Source organism: Martes martes, assembly GCF_963455335.1.
Source record: "Martes martes genome assembly, chromosome: 11".
Lineage (NCBI taxonomy): Eukaryota > Metazoa > Chordata > Mammalia > Carnivora > Mustelidae > Martes > Martes martes.
This window is the reverse complement of record NC_137899.1, coordinates 92,599,748-92,617,848: the sequence shown is the minus strand read 5'-3', so window position 1 is coordinate 92,617,848 and position 18,101 is coordinate 92,599,748. Positions and strand designations below refer to the sequence as shown.

At 44.2% G+C, this 18,101-nt stretch overlaps 1 protein-coding gene across 1 annotated transcript in view; it reads left to right on the top strand.

Annotated features, from left to right (window-relative positions):
• CREB3L2 (cAMP responsive element binding protein 3 like 2) overlaps positions 1 to 18,101 on the top strand; it is a 104,750-nt gene that overhangs the window by 67,477 nt on the left and 19,172 nt on the right. The window contains exons 3-6 of the mRNA XM_080818370.1: positions 10,046 to 10,221; positions 11,671 to 11,758; positions 15,307 to 15,491; positions 16,934 to 17,080. Of these exons, the coding sequence (XP_080674496.1) occupies positions 10,046 to 10,221; positions 11,671 to 11,758; positions 15,307 to 15,491; positions 16,934 to 17,080 (596 nt within the window). The remainder of the gene's footprint in view (positions 1 to 10,045; positions 10,222 to 11,670; positions 11,759 to 15,306; positions 15,492 to 16,933; positions 17,081 to 18,101) is intronic.

Here is an 18,101-nt window from a genome sequence, read left to right as displayed (position 1 = left end):
GGGGGCCTGGATGCATTGAGTAGAGTTGAAACAGTGGGAGTGACTGGAGGGAAACAGAGGGAGGCCCGAGGGCTAGGACATTGATTCTTCTGAAGCAAGATCTCTAGTGAAATGACTGCAAATAAGAAGGTTTCCTTCTCTTCCATGATGAAACGATTTCTTTGTATTTTAATTGTGATCGATCGAAATGCAACGTAGGGGAACTCTACGTAGGTGTGCCACCTATGCCAATAGTGTTGGAGAAAAAGAATCGGGGAGTCTTTTCCAGGAAGACTTTCTTATCGTTAGGCCAAAGCACACACGTTTCAGTGCCCTCACCTCCTGCCTTGTTCTATTTATAGATCCTGAGCTGCAGTGGACCCGTGCTAGTAATTTGCTGAGAACAGTTAATAGTGAGTCAAATATATTTTGCAAAGGGTTTCTGACCCACAGTTCATGTTCAAATATTGGTATTTCTCTGAGTTAAAGCCACCTTTCTCAGCCAGCAAAAGCCCTCATATCAGTAGGGAATAGTGAACAAGGAGAGTAACTATTTGGACTGCGAAATCACAGTTAAACACTGTACCTGAGTAGACGGGGAACTTGCCCGGGAAAGCTTTGTCTAGGTCTTAGCTTCCAGTATTTTTCTGAGTTTTATGTGAAGGGGCAAATGTTTGGGAACAGCCTTGGTTTATTCATTTGAACCCAAGTTTGCATCTGCCTCGAGGGAGGAGCAATCCCAAGGACCCCCCCCCCCCTTGTACCATGTGCCCTGTCCTCTCTGTTGTAGAAGGACGGTAGCTGTTTAAGGCAGTGAATCACGAGGCAGCCTTTAAAAAATTGCTGTTCACATTCAATTTAATCCTCTTTTTCTCTTGCATTGGGAAAACAGCATAAGCAGAACTAGGAGTCCTTGTTTCCAGTGACGGATAGTGAGGCCACTGGAATTCTTCTATAGTCGCCTCTAAGCCTGAAAGAAAGTGATACACAGTTTGCGTGCCCTGCCCTAGTTTATTAGGCTTTTTCTCCCTCTTTCTCCCCTTTAGCCTCTCTTCTTCTGTCTCCCACTTCTTCCTTCTTCTTTGTCCTTCCTCGTTTTCTCCCTGCTTACTCTCTGTCCTCCCCCATCCCTCCCCCCTTGAACCCCAGGCCAGTTACATGGGGCATATGTAGTGAGTGCTGTTCTTCTGTTAACTTATCATGGACCCAGATGGACTGTAGATCCCTAAAATTATATACGACATTTGGGGCTTTATCTACTTTTGTCAGTTTTTCTGCTGAGAGCATCTGTACCTTTTTTTAGATCCTCAAAAGAGTCTGTGACCCCCCCCCCCCCAAAGAGGTTGAGAAACACTGATCTAAGATTACATAGGAATCATCTATCTTCAGGACCGATTTGACGATAGATTTCTCTGAAACACTAGAGCTAAAGAACTTCATGTGGGCTTGCCAACCACAATTGCCAGCCATTAGAATGTGGGCTCGGCCTTCAAAACCACCAGAAAGACATCCTGCATTGAGCTCATTCATTTCTCCCCATGATTAAGGCTGTTAACCATATGCCAGGCAGGGTTTTCTGTTCTACAAAAACAGAGAGAGAGGAAGAGGGAGAGAGAAGGTTAAACATCCAACCAAAATGTCTGTGGATATTTTTATACTCTGATTGAAAGGGAAAAAAAGCTTATATTTGAATGACCAAGTCTTGTGCCTTACCATGTGGAAGGCATCTTCATGAGTTAGTCTATTTTAGTCATCTTCCTTTGTAATTAAGTTGGGATGCTAGGTGCTCATTTGCTTTGTTCTTCAATTTCAGTCTTCTTCCGAAAGAAAAAACTTAGTGGTGTTGGAGGAAGTCTGTTTAGAGAGAACTAGATATGGCCACTATCCTCCCCGATGACATAAGAACAAAATTAGAATGCACATAAAATACCAGCAGACTCAGCAAAAAAAAATATACAGGTCCTGAAGTGATCTAATGCAATATTCCTACCACACACAAGCCAAGGGGGCTTTATTTGGGGTGGAATAAGGAACTGTAACTGTGGCTGTTCCAGGTTCTAGAGAGGGTGGGACCAGGGACATAATAATTATCTTCCTTCTGATGAAGCCAGTTGGGCTTTTCACACTAGCCGGGGCAAGGGATGGCCGAGTCAGGCGGCTTAGCATGGATACCCTGAATTTATGGAGCTGTTGTCACAGGTGGGAATGAAAACTCTGGTGTGTGAGTTAAAGAGGAGCAGTGCTGCTGGTGAATGTGAAGCCTGGTGGAGGCCGAGACTTGGGGTTTGGGGGGCAACAGATCTTTAGGAAAGTGGGATGGTGTTTTGGGAGAAGAGTAGAAGAAAATGATGTCGCATGGCTGATGAGGCCACGGCACGGAAGGTGTGCCTGGACACAGGTCAGTAATACAGGGAGGAAAGGGAAGGTGTGTAACACGGATGGCAGAGAAGTAATGGGTTTTGGACTAATGGGGCTGAAACCCATGGCAGGATTAGCACAGGATCTTGTATTCGGGATAAAGGGGAGAGATGAGTCATAAGTGACTTGGGTTTGCAGCGTGCAGTGTTGAAGACATCTTGATGTTGCGATGTTCCAAGGAGGTGGGACCTCAAAGAAAGTCACAGAAAGACAACAAACAAGCTGTATCTTCATTACATTTTGTTCAAGCTACTGACAAGAGCATCAGTCAATCAGAGCCATCGTAAGGCGTGTGGATTTAGGGGTAAGAAAGGAAGTTGTGTTGCTCATCTCCCCACAGAGGGGAACTGGGTTCTCTGACATGGGTGGGTTGAGACTCAGGTAGGGTTAGACAAGCAGAGGAGCCTTTGTCCTCTCAGAGTCTGGCACCTGGGCTTGTGATAGAAGCTCTTTTGCTATTTATCACCCTTCTTGGTGATGGTAATCTTGTATCTTGGTGATGCTTTCTTTTCCTAATAGGCAGGAAGAATAATGAGGCTTCCCCTTTAAAAAGAAAAGAAAGAAAGAATGAATGAATGACTTCTTTGCCTAATCCCTGCAATGCTAGAATAGCAACAGAAAACAACGTGTACATCCATCTAGCAATTGAGATGACTTTGGATATTCACGCATGAGAGTCATAACTTTGCTTAGGGAAAAGAAGTGTACAGGAGAGGTTGTTTTGTGTCTTAAATATTTTGAAGTCAACCATGTCTTCCACAGATACTTATTTATATCGTACTCTAAACATGGTATCTGAGAGGAGGACCAGACCTGCTCAATGCCGAATGCCTGCTAATCTCTAGAGTCAAACTGTCTAAATTTGAACTTGGACCCTGCCACTTACTAATGGGGTGAGCTTAGGCACCTTGCTCAACTCTCGTGTCACTTTCCTGATCTGTAAAATGAAAATAATGATACTAGTACATGCCTCCAACTGCCGTGGTGGGGCTTACATGAATTACGTGTATTAAATATTTACAACAGGGCCTGGCAGTTAGTAACCACCAAATAAATATTATTACCTTTAAGCAGGTGACTGCATAATTAAATATATACTGCGCCAGCTGGCTGCCGTAGGAATGACTGCAGTACGGGAAAGGGGTTCTCCGTCCGCAGGCACAGAAAGGACACGGAGTTAGGGAAGTGCTCGAGAGAAATCGTGCTGATCACAGAGGTCCATCTGATACACGAAAACACTGAGAACAGTGCCTGGCACATAGTGAGCACTGAAAACATTGGTCTTAGCCCCGGAATCTACCTCAGGAACACTGGGATTCGAATTCTATACAAACCAAGGTGAGAAGATAGCAAGAACCAATATTGCATTTTTTGTAGTGGCTAATTAATGAGCTCCAAACGTATTAATTGACTACAGTCACTTTGGCTGGAGATTAAAATCACTGATTAGCAATGTACTAGAGGGGCAAAGAGAAGAGGATGAGAATCCCAGGTCTGCCCCATACCAGCTGGGTGACTTGGAGTGAGTCACTTAAATCTTTTCGGTTCCTTGTCTAGCAAGTATGTGTAATTAGAAGCGCCTGCCTTACCTGGCTGCTCTTAGGATTACATTAAAATATGTAAAGCTCTTAGACCAATACTTTCACACATAGTAAACACTCACAGAGGAGTGTTTGCTGTTTTTACTGTTTTTGCTACTTCATCCAATCACTCATGACTGAAGGTTGTTTCAGGGTCAAGGCTCTCAGGGAGGGACCATGGACAGACAGGCCTCTAACTTTCATTCCAACATGTGGTGGGCTGCTGTTTAATAGGATTCCGACACATTCAACTCAATTCTTGCCCTTCTCCCAGCCTCCAGAACCCAGCCTTAGCATTTCTTCCTTTAAGAGCTTTTTGCATAAAAAATCCGTCAAGATTTCCCAACTCCTTTGAAAATGTCAAAGAGCAAACACGGTTATCAAATGCTGAGGGATTTAGATGAGGCAGGCTTGACAAAATTTCCTTTTCACGTTAGCCCTGTTCTATAAATAGCCAGTGGATATCTAGACGTATATATCCTCCTGTAAGTGGTATTGGCCCCATAGGATTTCGCTTTTTAAGAATACACACACACACACACACACACACACTGTATATACATATGTGTGTATACGCATATAAACATAAAATAGGTAACATATTTGTAAAGATATTGCCTACTCCTAATTTAGAGTTTGACCTTTTTTCTTCCCCCTCTTCCTGAGGAATGAGGATCTGTTCAGTACGGTTATTTATACAGTACATATGGAAATGATTGAGGATGGGCAATAGGGTGTTGCCTCCATATTGGTTTCCATCCCATGTCTTTTCTAGCCCCTCTGGGCACCCTGCTGTGGGAGTAGTCTCAGAGTCTAGCGCCATTTTGTCCTTGGACAGGAAGGACTTGCTCACCACCAGGAGACAGTGGCTTGTTTTTATTTCCTTGCTGATAGCTAAGTGGTGATGCTGAGGAGACGTGCCAGTTGAGCTTGACCTTTGACAGGAAGCTGTTTATAAATAAAATCGGATGATATGGGGGTTGTTCTTCTTTCCCGCAGTATGTGCTACTGACCTTAGTTATTGGGTAATGTTTTCCTTCCAAAGTGAAACTTCAAAGTAATGTAAACACAATTTAGGGAAAAAAAATTTTTTTTCCACTCAATATCTGAGCTTCAGGTTTTAGAAATTAGGGGGTATAGAGTGTATTGACTCTTGTTTTTGTAGTTTAGCCAATAACTCGAACATCTAAGGATAATTCCAGTTCTAAGCCATGGTGGCTCTACTGATCTTTTTGCCCATAAAATCAAACTACAAGAATAAGGTCATGTGGAAAATTGTAATATGTGTTCTGCTCACTTTCTTTCACTCTGCCCTTTGTTAACACCCTGCCTCATAGGTTACATTTGTCATTTTGTTTTCTCTGATTTGATATTTATTTTTAGGGAGAAACAGAGAACAAGCCAACACTTTGTAGTTTAGGATAAACACTCTTCTCTCTAATTTCAACTGCCAATGAAATTCTGTTCTCACCAAACTTCGTACCTGGCTGACTTTGTTCGATATGCAGTCATTTATTTTATGATGGGACTGGTAGGTAGATCTAATCAGTCACTTTACAAATTTATTGGTATGGTTCACAAATAATGGCTTAGAAGAATTAGGCAAGTAAGTGCAGCTCTTTTGTTGCAATAGGTTCTGATGTAATGGATTTAATTTCTTGTATACACGTCCAGCTAGATTGTATAAGCCAGCTAGATCACTGTGTAACAAACCACCCCAAGACTCTAACTTCAGCCACAATCATTTGTTATTATAGCTCATATATCTATGCCTTGGCTGGAGGTCAGCTGCTTTAGCTGGAAGACAGTCAAGTGATTTTCCTACGTTCAACCAGATTCACTCACATGTTGAAGGCTGGGAATTGGCTGATCTTGATCAGGCTCCGTTGTGGGCCAAACTCTGTTTTACGTGTCTGTCCTCCTTCTCCTAGGGTCAGTAGATTGTCCTGGCACATACTTTTCATTAGGATGTCAAAAGCACAAGTGTGTAAGTCCAGTTGTGCAAGTGCATTTTAAGACTCTACTTATGTTAGGAAGCTAACATCCCTCTGGCCAAAGCAAGTCATGTGGCCAGTCCGAGGTGGGGATTAGTCCACAGTGGGAAGGCACTGCAAAACTGCATGGCAGTGGACATGGATAGAGGGGTGAGCCAATTGGCTGAAGCCAATTATGCAATTTATAACAAACATGAAAGTACTCATTGACTCTTGTTGAGTCAAGGGACTCTGAATGGGCCCCCCTTGAGCCACTGGGGCCTCTATCTAATAATTACCATCATAAGGTGTCATAAAATAGAGCAGGCAGAGAAAGCAGGCCATGTCCATATATGATTATCCAGGAACAGTATATCCTGGTACAGGAAATCTAGAAATCATATAAAATCTAAAGGGGGAAAAAAAAGTCATTCATGTTCTGGATTATTCTTTAGAGATATTTTTACCATTTTGATATGCTTCCTTTCAGTTCTTCATTAATAATATATAAATGTATATCTAGATTTTTCCTTAATATTCTATAACAAATCTTTCTTTGCCTTGTTATTAAAAAGACTTTGCATGTGTAATATTATCCACATAAATGTTTCATGTATGGATGCATCATAATTTGTTCACCTAGCCCTTGTTCTTTACTGTTTTGGTTCTTTTCAGTGTTTTTTGATTAAAATAATGCTACAGTAAGCATATCTGTGCACAAATCTTTATTTACGTTTGTAGTTGTTTCTTGGATGGAAGGACTACTGGTTGGAAATGCAGAGATCTGGGACGGTCACCATTTTACCATGCAGTCTGGATCTAGGTGTCCACTTCCTCATTAGAAAATGATGTATTTGAGCTCGATGGCCTTAAACTTCTTTCTAATTCAAACACCATCTTCAAGTTAGAGTAATAAATTATTTTATTGAAGTGGAAGCACAAAGGCAGCACCAGTGTTTTGTCCTCAACAAAGCTCACAGGGAGAGAGGCCACTTCCCTGGAGTTCTCGCTTGGAAGAGTTCAGTGTCTTTGAGAGAGGAGGTTTTGCTTCGTAGTTCAAGTATCATTGTTCGTCCTTCAGTCTCCATTCCTGATATAGCAATGGTTTTATACATATATATAAATATGCATATATTTATATATGTATATAAATTATATATAATATCTATACATTATATGTATAAATATTATATGTAATATATAATATACATAAATGTCCTGCAAACCTATTTTAAAATTATGTATTATTTTAAAATAATACTGGCACTGCATCGTGGGGAGGAACTTCGGTAGTTATGTGACACATGAAACCAAACACTTCATCTACTTCTACCTGGGCCAAGTGGCCATTCTTCTGTTCAAATCTGGTTAAACGCATGGACTGTGTCACACACCCAGTGATCCATCCAAAACCAAGGACTGCAGCCTAAATTCCAAATAACAGAGACTGAAATCTTCAGCCTTGCCTAGGGGAACACCTCGATCTTTGAACCTTTATTGTGTTGTTTTGTGCAGGGTATTCTCTGTACAAATTTGTTGTGGTTATAAAACAATTAGCGAAACAGCTTACATTTGTATTTATTTTCTATTCCATACCTCTGCCCCATGTTTTTTCTCCTCAAAATCCATTCCTTTCAAATAAATCTGTTGGAGAAGTGAAAAAAAAAATTTTTTTTAAAAATTATGTATTATTTTAAAATAGGCTCGCAGGACATTGAGCATTAAGAATATCAACTATCTTGTCCCGTGTTTGAGGATGACTTAGCTACACGGGAAGAACTGATTGCATTACCTGTCTTTATTTTGTCTTATAGTTCTGTATTGCTTTTTGTTTTTATTTTTGCCTTTTCTCCCCGCCTGTGGATTAAGCTTCATTATAGTAGTCATAAGTGCACAGCCTGAGGATCTGGCCTTATCTCACAATTTCCTGGTGGGACCTTTTCTCAGCGATGCCTCCTTACTGTTAATTTTAATATACGCTGAGGCTGTATTGCATCTTGCTGTCTCCCTTCCAGTCTCTGGCAGGGATCAACACTGCTCGTGTGGATAGGCTGTAAGTGCCGACTTCACAAAGGAAAAGGCATCCGTATGTCATTGCCGAATAGAGAAAGTAGAATCTGTGTACTCTGTCTCTCCAGCTCTTCCCCAGACCTGTCTGTCCTGAGTGTGTCTTCCTTGCTGGTGACAGAATTTTCTAGTTCTTAAGCTCATTTTGGAAGAGGCATTAAAATCTTCTTTTGGCTCTTCATCCAGTTGCTTCTCTAAGTTGTGCGGGGAGCCCATGTGGCCAGCAGAATTCTGTGTCAAGTCCAACGTGGTCTCTCTCCTCTAGCCGCCATCAAAAGGCCCTTTGTTTCCTCCCCCTCCCCCTCGGCCAGGACGTGGTGAGCCCCCTGCGAATGATGGAAATTCTCCCATCACACCATAGCATTCAGCAGCTTTTTAGAACCAGTTCCAAAAGGAAAACATCTTCCACCCACAGAAGTCTTGCCCATCTTTACTTTGCCTCAGGAAATAAATCAGGGCTGGGATAATTAATCAAGTCAGATACAAACTCGATTTAGGGGGGCACATCATTCTCCTTTGTACATGTGAATCTAACGTTTTCTTGAGTTTCAAGGAAGTTGCTTAGGAAGCGCAATTTTAATAATTGTGAACTTTCCGTTTTTCGCTTCTGTGCCCACTCTTTTCCCATGTCTAGCAGTTCTAAACGATCTTCACGTACCTTTCCTTAAGAAAGCTTGAGTTCCCGCTGAGTCCAGTTCTTGGGTGTAGAATTATTTCCTAATGGGAACAACTTTGCTCTTCTGGATAGTAATCATTCACTAACTATGTGTGTGTGTGTTTAAACATTTTCATGAAGCAAGCAATGTATCTTTGCTTTATTTTAGCCTCATTTTAGTAAACATGGTTTCAGGTAAGGAATGCTGACTTTGGGAATTTCTGGCTTGTTTTTTCTTGTTCTGCACCTGTTTGCAATCCCCTTGTCTTGTCTTTTCTGCCCGTCTCCCTCCTTCTCCAGGGCTGTGGTTGGCTAGTGGCTCTGAAGTAATTTCGTAAGAAACAGGTGGACGTGAGCTCCTAGAAGAATGTGTGTTTACTGTAGAGGTGCTTCTGTCTGTTCTTATTCCTTTGTCCTGATCTCTAGGCCTGTGAGCATCATGAGAGCCAGTAGCAAGCCAAGATCCACGCTTGTCAAGATCCGGCTCTTTTCTCTAGATATTTGGTCCATTTCAGTAAAGGCAGATGTTTGTTACAAACTCTGAAGTTTCACAGAGGGCTAAGTAAAGTTCTGGAGGTCTAGGTCAGGCTTAAGGCATAACTGGGGTCGTAGGGAAACCAGAGGACAACAATAGAAGGTGAGAAGAAAAAAAAAAAAAAGAAAACAAGTAACTGTCCACTGGGAGAAGAACAGAGCCCACCTCACCGTGGTCCCCAGACCTCTCTCCTGAGACTCTGGTTACACACCATTTGTTTCTTAATTTTAAATGTACTTATTGGGGCACCTGCATGGCTCAGTTTGTTAAGTATCCAACTCATGATTTCAGCCCAGGTCCTGGTGTCAGGGTCCTGAGATCGAGCCCCATGTCGGGCTCTGTGTTCAGCGGGGAATCTGCTTGAGGGTCTCTCTCCTCCCTCTGCCCCTCCCCTCACCACGCTGTCTCTCAAATAAATGAATAAATAAATCTTTTAAAAATGTGTGCTTATTTACTTTTAAATAGATAACACAGTCACTCAGTTTGAAAACCAAAAAGTATACAGCATCGCACATGGAGATTCTCCCTCCTGTCCTGTGCCCCGTCCACTCAGCCTCCTTCCTGCCGACCGGGAAGGCAGGTTTCTTTGATGTGGATCCTCGAGGTTCCTTTAGGCGTACTTACACTCAAACGAATACAAGTATGGATTCTTACTTCGCCATTCGTTTCATTACCCGTTTATCTCCTCTCTCACATCCTCACTTGAGTTCCTCTTATTCTACTCTCAGTAACCTGTGGTTGGAGCTCTTTTCTGAGGAGCAGGGTCAGTGGTCATTTGTTTTACTTACGTCTGATACCCCTGACCAGATTCATACGCGTGCTTGTCTTTTCCCCACAGATGAAGTGGAAAGTGAGAAATGGTACCTGTCTACAGACTTTCCATCCACCACCATCAAGACAGAGCCGATTACAGAGGAGCCGCCCCCAGGACTTGTTCCCTCCGTCACTCTGACCATCACAGCCATCTCCACCCCTTTTGAGAAGGAGGAACCCCCGCTGGAAATGACTCCTGGGGTATGCTCCCTTTTCTTCCCTACACACACATTGGATCAAAAGACATTGATCCTCATTCTCCAATAAGGCATTTAACCATCTATGGAGCTAGGGGTTCTAGATGTTTCAGGGTAGGTAATTGCACATGTGTGTATGTCTATATCAAGGATATGTTGATTTGGGATCAGCATTGATTATGCCACTTCCTTTAAAGGCATTGTTCAGAAAACGGTGGCAAGTCTGATTTCATTTTTCCGAAGACTGCTGTTACAAAATTAAGATAAATAGACCGATATCCGTGGTTTAAAAAAAAAAAGACAAAACAAAAAACCAAACTCCCCATGGGACTGATTTTTAGGCCAGTGGAAAGAGAGGAGCTAAATGGTGATGCAATCCTTGGCTTGTTTGCCGGCGCTGAGGGAAGTGTTGTTTCCTGTGTAATGTTTTCCTCTCCTTGTGCGATGTGGAGTTGCCCCAACCCAATCTGGGGATCTCCCACCTGCCAACTTTTATTGTATGACACATGGAAAACATACTAAATTGGGCATTCCTTGCTTGTTCGATTCCATGCCTACATGCCTACCCTACCTTCTCTCCAGGCATTTCCAGTGTCCAGTGGTGGACCAGAATCATACATGGACATCTTCCTCCAGATGTTGAAAGCCAGTCCTGAGTTTCCTAAAGTTCAAAGCCAAAGGTTTATAAACAATGGCTCCACTGATGTTAAGTCAGAACTTCTCTGAGCAAGGTGTCCTATCTACCTATGCCTTTTTAGGAAGAGGTCACACAGAAGCAGTAGAAAGCTTTGGTGCACACTTGTTCTTAGCGTTCTTTACAACCCGTCTAGGAGAAGTGGGAGACTGTGGACAGAGCCCCAACAGAGGGGCGCTCTAGAATTCCTTTCTCGTGGACGGCCTCGGTCTGTTCATGGCACTGGGCTTCTAGAGCGTCTCTCAGTCTCCTTGAACCATGAGATGTCAGTTCGGTTGATTTTTTAATGTGTAACTAAGAAACGCCAGGGTCTTGGCCTCACTCCACGCATAGGCCAGAGACCTTTTCTTCTTTCTGTAGCGAGTGTTCATGGTTCGACGCTGTCGGTCCTGAGGAAGCCTGGAGGGGATCACAGGCCACTTGGTTCAGGCAGCTCCTGCTGTAGGACAAACTAGTGCAGGCCTGTGGCCCTTTTCAAAGTTGCCAGACTATTTTATGGTATTTATATTATGATAAAAACAATAGAAAGAGGAGGCCTGGTTTTTTAACTTTGGAATCCCGAGGGTTCGGTCGGCTGAAGTGCTGGGTTAGGCGGTGAGAGAAAGTCTAAGAAGGAAGCCGCCTGCCTGTCCGAGAAGGAACCTGCTTGTCTCCCTCTCCGGAGAGGGAGACACATAGTTGGATGACAAGTCGCTCCCCTGGTGTCCCTCTAGGTTTGTTCCTGGTTTTTAAAAAAACTGTTTGAAATTCCTCCTCTAGGTTGATTCCTCGTGCCAGACCATTATACCTAAGATCAAGCTGGAGCCCCACGAAGTGGATCAGTTCCTCAACTTCTCTCCGAAAGAAGGTCCGTCTGCTCTCCCTGCCTTCCTTGGGGTCCCGGATGTCGGTGTGCGGAGAAAGGGGGTGTGGGAGAGGGTGCTGGCATTAATGTGTAGCACAGGCATCGCCTGCTCTCTGAAATAGCTCTGCTCTTGAAAACCTTGGTTCCTAGTACAAATGTTGAAAGCTAAATTTTAATTTCCCCTCTGCATTACATGCTTAAATCTTTTATCTAAATATGTGTATATGCTTAAGGCTTTTATGCTAAGTCTTGTATTTTACTTTTACTCCTAGCAGAGGCGTTTTTTCCCCAAACTTTTATGGTCAGCTATGACTTGGGTGCTGGTGAACAAGGCAAGTGTTGCCTTTCTGGGTGTGAATGTGTGAATCGAGCCCCGTTCTCTGTTCTGCGGGCATGAGCAGTAGAGGCCAATAGGCGAATAGCCACAGAGGCACCTGGCCTGTTTAAAACAACTCAGTTTAAACCCCTTGTCAAGTGAATCCATGATTTGATCATTCACTGTGCTTAAATGCTGACTTAAGATGACAGTAGTTGCAAGGAGCCTCTTTCCTAGTTACAAATTAGTTCATGCATCCCAATGTCATATTCTAAGCTGCCATACTTTTCACTTTTTCTTTCTTTGTGTCAGTTTCTTTCTGACTTCTCCCTCTTGTTCTCAGATGAAACCCATAATTGGGAATCCTGAACACTGACCACTGTCCCCCCCTCCCCGCAAGTATCATAAAGTCTAAGGAAGCTTTTTTTTGCCTTTTTAAAAATGGAGAATACCCCTGCGTGGGCCCTGGGCTTTAAATTTTCTGCCTTCAGACCTGCCGTCATCTTCCTTTTTTATTGATGTCTTCTGGACCAGGTTAGAAGGACAGTTTGTTAGTGTGGTCAACAAATAAGAAAGTCATGTATGCGTTTCTTGTAGAAAATGTGTGGGTGTTACAAATGAGCAGTTCTCATGAAAGCATCATGTCCTTCGTTCCGCTAGGAACTCGGGATTTTATCTGTGACAGTTTAATCAGGGCTGGTATTTGCCTTTGTTATCAGTAAGAAACGATTGCATTTTTGAAATTAACAGTATCGACTAGAATCCATTTAGAAAGAATATTTCTTTCCACTGAGTGTTATCCATTAGTGCTTTCTGCTTACTTACTGTTCTAAAGTAATTCCTTTCTTTTTCATGAAGGCTATCAAATACATTTTGCTCTTTTAGTTTATGTTGCCATATGCTTCAGAAAGTGTCCTAACTGTAACAATGATGGCTCAGGCTTCAGACTCAGAGATCACTAGAGAAGAAACATTTCCAGAGTAAAGTAAGTGGTGGGCAGTCCTTCCTCATTATCCTAGATAAACAGAGAGGAGGAAATTCAATATCTTAGAAGCAGTGGAGCTTCTAGGCAAAGTAGCTTGCTGTCTCCAGACCTTTGAAGTAATCTGAGACTGGTATTTCAAGTGATATTTAGAAATCTGATACCGAGGCACCTAGAGCCAGGTCAGAAGCTCTTAATAAGCAGGAACGAGGAAATTTGAGTTTCTCTCACTTTTCCTGATGCACCATTTCTGTTTTTTTATAGAGCACCTTCTGCTTGGAAAAGAAAAAAATATTAGAATAATTTGGACTGTGCTAAGGGAGAGGGACAAGTAAGCTCTAGGTGCAGTTGGCTAGTTCTCCTGAATGTAATAGCACGGTGTGGCAGGCAGCAGGAGCCCCTGATAGGTTTTGCTCTTGGGTTTGGTTGTTGTGGTGGTGGTGGTGGTTTTTCCCACCATTGTTAAAAGATAAACTGAAGCATATTAAAATTTTTAGGAGTTTATTGGAGAAAAAGTGTATTCAAATTGGCAGCCCCAAACCGGAAGGTGTTGGGAGCCTTCCACCATTGGGCGCTCAGGAGAGGCTTTGATACTTTGTGGAAGCAAAGTCAGGAGATCCTTGAGTGGCTGTTGTTTAAAGCCTAGTTGGTTCTCTGTGACTGGTTGTCCTTGGGTTTCAATTTGGTAACCTTGATGTGTCTACAGGCATCGATCTTGGTTTGCTCACATAGACCACGGCATGAAAGACAGCTCGGTCCAATGGCCTCTTTGTTGAAGCCATTGGACACCTTGGTTGACACTCTCAGGACTCTATGCTGGGCAGGGGCGGCGGGGGGTGTGTATGTGTGTGTGTGCATATTTAAGGCCCCTGGAACCGTTGGCAGGGATGTTGGCTCTAGAGATGCAAGGATTATTTTAGAATATTCGTTAGTTTTCGAAGTGGCTGCAGACTCTACAAAGCCCAGGGTGCTCTTTGGCAAGACTTTGTCAGAGAAAAAGGGAAGGATCTAGTGAAAGGTACTATGTTAGAAAAAGAGGAAGAGAGGAAGACGCAGGGAAAGAGCTGTGTGCTGTGAAAAGCAGGGAGGGCGGCAGGAGGGACGGCTGGGAGGCACATGACTGGCTCTGGGTGGGATCTGGTGGGTCAGTTGTGCCTCAGAAGACCCTTCCCACCTCGGGAAGTCTCTGGTGATAGGAGAGAAGACGAGGCCGAAGCCTTTCCGTGGCCCCAAGCTCTCCTTCGGCCGAGCTGCACCTTTGGTCCTAAAGGGCTCGGTTGTCTTGGGGGCCCCGAAGCGGTGTGGGGCGAAAGGCTTACCCAGGGTTATGCCCCTCGGCTCAGAAACAGTGGCTGCCTCTCAAGGCACTTCGGCTTAGCGGGAATAGAAAGGAGACCAGAAAAAGGAGAGCTCTTTTGTCCATAAGGTTGAACTCAGGGTGGATTCTGCCTCCTGGAGCCCATCCCCGCTGCCCTGGAGATGTGTGATTGATGACACTGACTGTGGCTCACACGGTCCAGCAGACAGCCTGTCTGTGACTCCCTGAGGGGAGGCGAAGGGACTGTAGAGCAGCAAGGCGCCCCCAGCACACACACACACACACACACACACACACACACACACACACACACACGTGCGCGCGCCCCTTTTCCAGTGCCTACCTACCTAGCTACAGATGGATTTAGGATTTTCTGAAGGAGGAATGTCAGGCGTCTTGCCTGGGGGGCCTGCCATGCACATTCCTTCAGAAACAAATGAGCTTTTCTCAAAGCAGCCTTTGGGAATGCTCTCGGGCTCCAGGTTTTGCTAATTTCTTTTTTTTAAGCACCTGTGCCATTAGCGTGGTAGACAAGTCAAACGATATAAATGATAAGAAGCGAATACAGTGAGAAGTTATACGCACTGCCACGGTTTACCCTAATTTCCCCCAGTCCCCAAGAGGTCATAATTTTATTAATTTCTTATGTATTTCCCATGTTTTTTTATGCAGAGACGAACAAATAGGAGTCTCTATTCACCTCCTCTCGTCTTTCATACAAAAGGAGGGCTCCTTTATATATCATTCTGCACCGTGATGTACCCCCTCCCCCCTAACAAAATACGCTGGGGATCTTTCCCTATCCGCACACGCAGAATCTCCATCCCTTTGTTCAGCGGACCTGAGTTGGGCTGCGTGGACGTGCAGCTGATTGACCGCCTCCGAGTCCTGCTTCGTTGCTGTCTGATGGATAAAACCCGCTTTCTTTCCCTCAGCCTCCGTGGAGCACCTGCACTTACCCCCCACCCCTCCCAGCAGCCACAGCAGCGACTCCGAGGGCAGCCTGAGTCCCAACCCCCGCCTGCACCCCTTCGGCCTGCCGCAGACCCACAGCCCTGCCAGAGCCGTGGCACGGGCCCCCTCGGCCCTGTCCAGCTCCCCTCTCCTCACGGCCCCTCACGTGAGTATTTCGCCCGCAGCCCTTTCCCTTTGGTCCCTTGGAGCTTCGCTGGGAGTGGGTGTCCTTCAAGGCCACTTGACTTTTGTTCTTGGAAGGAAGTCTTAGGTTTAGTTGCTAAAGCAGGGTGACAGCCACCTTGAAGAACACTTTTAAAGACCTGCCTGTTGATCTCGCCATGCTAACACCATCCTCTCCCTTTCCCTGTGCACATGCGCGTTACTGCTTGTTTGTTTCATTGGACACAGCTCAGAGCAGAAGGGGTCACACTGTTGTGTTGCCTTCCTCCTCAAAATCACGTCCCAAATACTTACCATCACTTTCGATGATCCTGTGGCCTACGATAGGAAAGAACTTGTTTTTCAAATAAACAGTCTTGGATGAACCTAAAACTTTGTCCGAGATGAAATGTTTTGTTGCTGAAAGCTCAGAAGTATAGTTTAACCCTTTCTTGCCTGTGGTACAACTCCCAATCCAGAGACTCGTGTTGGAAAGCACGAGTCATCATTCATCCCTAATGTGTATAAGGGCACCTTGTCCCAGATAAAAATAGAGACAAAGAATTAACATTTTACTGTTCTGAAGAATTCATTGATTTCTATGAAATCTGAAAAATGATAAAATTATTGTCAACTGTATTGAATTTATATCACATAGAGAACATTTGAATGAGATGAGATATTTAAAAACTCTATAAGAATCATCTCTCAGTTAATATAACTTTGACGATTTAAAGTCAGTGTGCCCCACAGAGTTCTGGATCTGTGGCCGTGTTAGGAAATCCTCCCGGTGTCACACCCCTACAGTGTCTTGTTTGCCCTACAGTGTCTTGTTCCTCTTAGTGGGGAACAAGAAGTGACCCCTGGTATGTGGAGAGCATCTTGCAAAATTGTGCTTTCAGGAGAACAAGGACACTCTTTCACCAAGAGCTCCAAGTGAATCCCCCATCACTCCAAGGCCATGAAATCTCGAGATGTGGGAAATGAATCCTGTAATGTTTCTTTTGATGTTTTACCCATTGGGGTACCTTCTGGGAATTGATGGGTGGAGGTTTCTTCACCCTTTCCCTTGAGTGATAATCCTTGGGTTGTGTTCTCCATCTTTGCTTCTGCTTCAGACTACGCATCTCTCACCTGAAGCATATGAGCATCCTTTTCTCTAAGAGTTTTGCAAGTTTCTTTTTTTTTTTTTAAGATTTTATTTATTTGACAGAGAGAGATCACAAGTAGGCAGAGAGGCTGGCAGAGAGAGAGGAGGAAGCAGGCTCCCTGCTGAGCAGAGAGCCCAATGCGGGGCTCGATCCAAGGACCCTGGGATCACGACCTGAGCCGAAGGCAGAGGCTTTAACCCACTGAGACACCCGGGTGCCCCTGAATTTTGCAAGTTTCTTGAGTGTTGCCCAGTTGTTCTGCCTTGACCCTTTTTCTGCCCCTTAATCTGCACAGAAACTGCAAGGGTCAGGCCCCCTGGTCCTGACAGAAGAGGAGAAGAGGACCCTGATCGCCGAGGGCTATCCCATCCCCACCAAATTGCCTCTAACAAAATCAGAGGAAAAGGCTTTGAAGAAGATTCGGAGGAAAATCAAGAACAAGGTGAGCCCTTTAAATCTTCTATGATCAGAGACCATGACAAGAATTAAGAATTAATTCTTAATTAATGACAAGAATTAAGCCTGGGTACCCCCATGCCCCCTCTTCCCAGTGGCCTACACGGGCCCATCTCATGGAGGGAGGACAAGGGGGACAAGGGAGACAAGGCTCAGTCTTGCCCTTCCCCTCAGTGGGGAGCAGGAACACAGTCCCCACTGACCCCTGTGTTCCTCCAGTCCCTCCACCCATCCTGTGTCAGTGGATCCCAAATTGGGTGTGCCTACTCCTTGGTGCCCATGGGGATCCATTCCGGGCTAAGAGGAAAACATTAAAACTCCCATTAATATTTTTTACATCAGCCTTTTAAGTTTCTGTTTTATGATGTACACAGTATTTCCTTCTCATGGGCATGTATATAATTTATAAATAAATTAATATAAATGTGTTATGGGTGTTTAATTTTTTTCTTTACTAGGTTTTTTATTTAAAAAAAAAAAAAATCCTGTAGTCTGCTGTTCTATGCCCGGATTTAGTAGTCTCCTAGCCCTAGGTCCCTACAGGGCAAATCAGGACTGGTGAGGTCAGGGGGCATGGCTAGGGTACCGACAGGCCAGAAGGCAAGAGACAGAGAAAGAAAAAGAGAGTTCAGTTAGGACTCTTCGTCTCTGGGCAGAACCAGGAAGGGGGTTATGTCTGACCAAGCCCAGTTGTCTGGGTGTACATGTTCTAGTTGAGCCAACTGAGGCCCATGGAGTTGAAATCATTTATTGAAGATGACACTGATGGCTTGTGACCCACGTGTTCTGTTCTGACTCAGGCCTGCCAGGCTTCCCACGAAGGGCCCACTTTGGTGGGAACTAGTGACCACACAGGCTGGTTGAAACCAGGGAGGCCAGAAGAGATGACTCACAGATGAACCAGCGGGTTATCTCAGTGAAGAATGGCCACAGAAATGAGCAGGACTCTGGGGATTTCTGTGCGAACAGACTCCTCTCTTCCCATTTACACACAACTGACTTCCGGA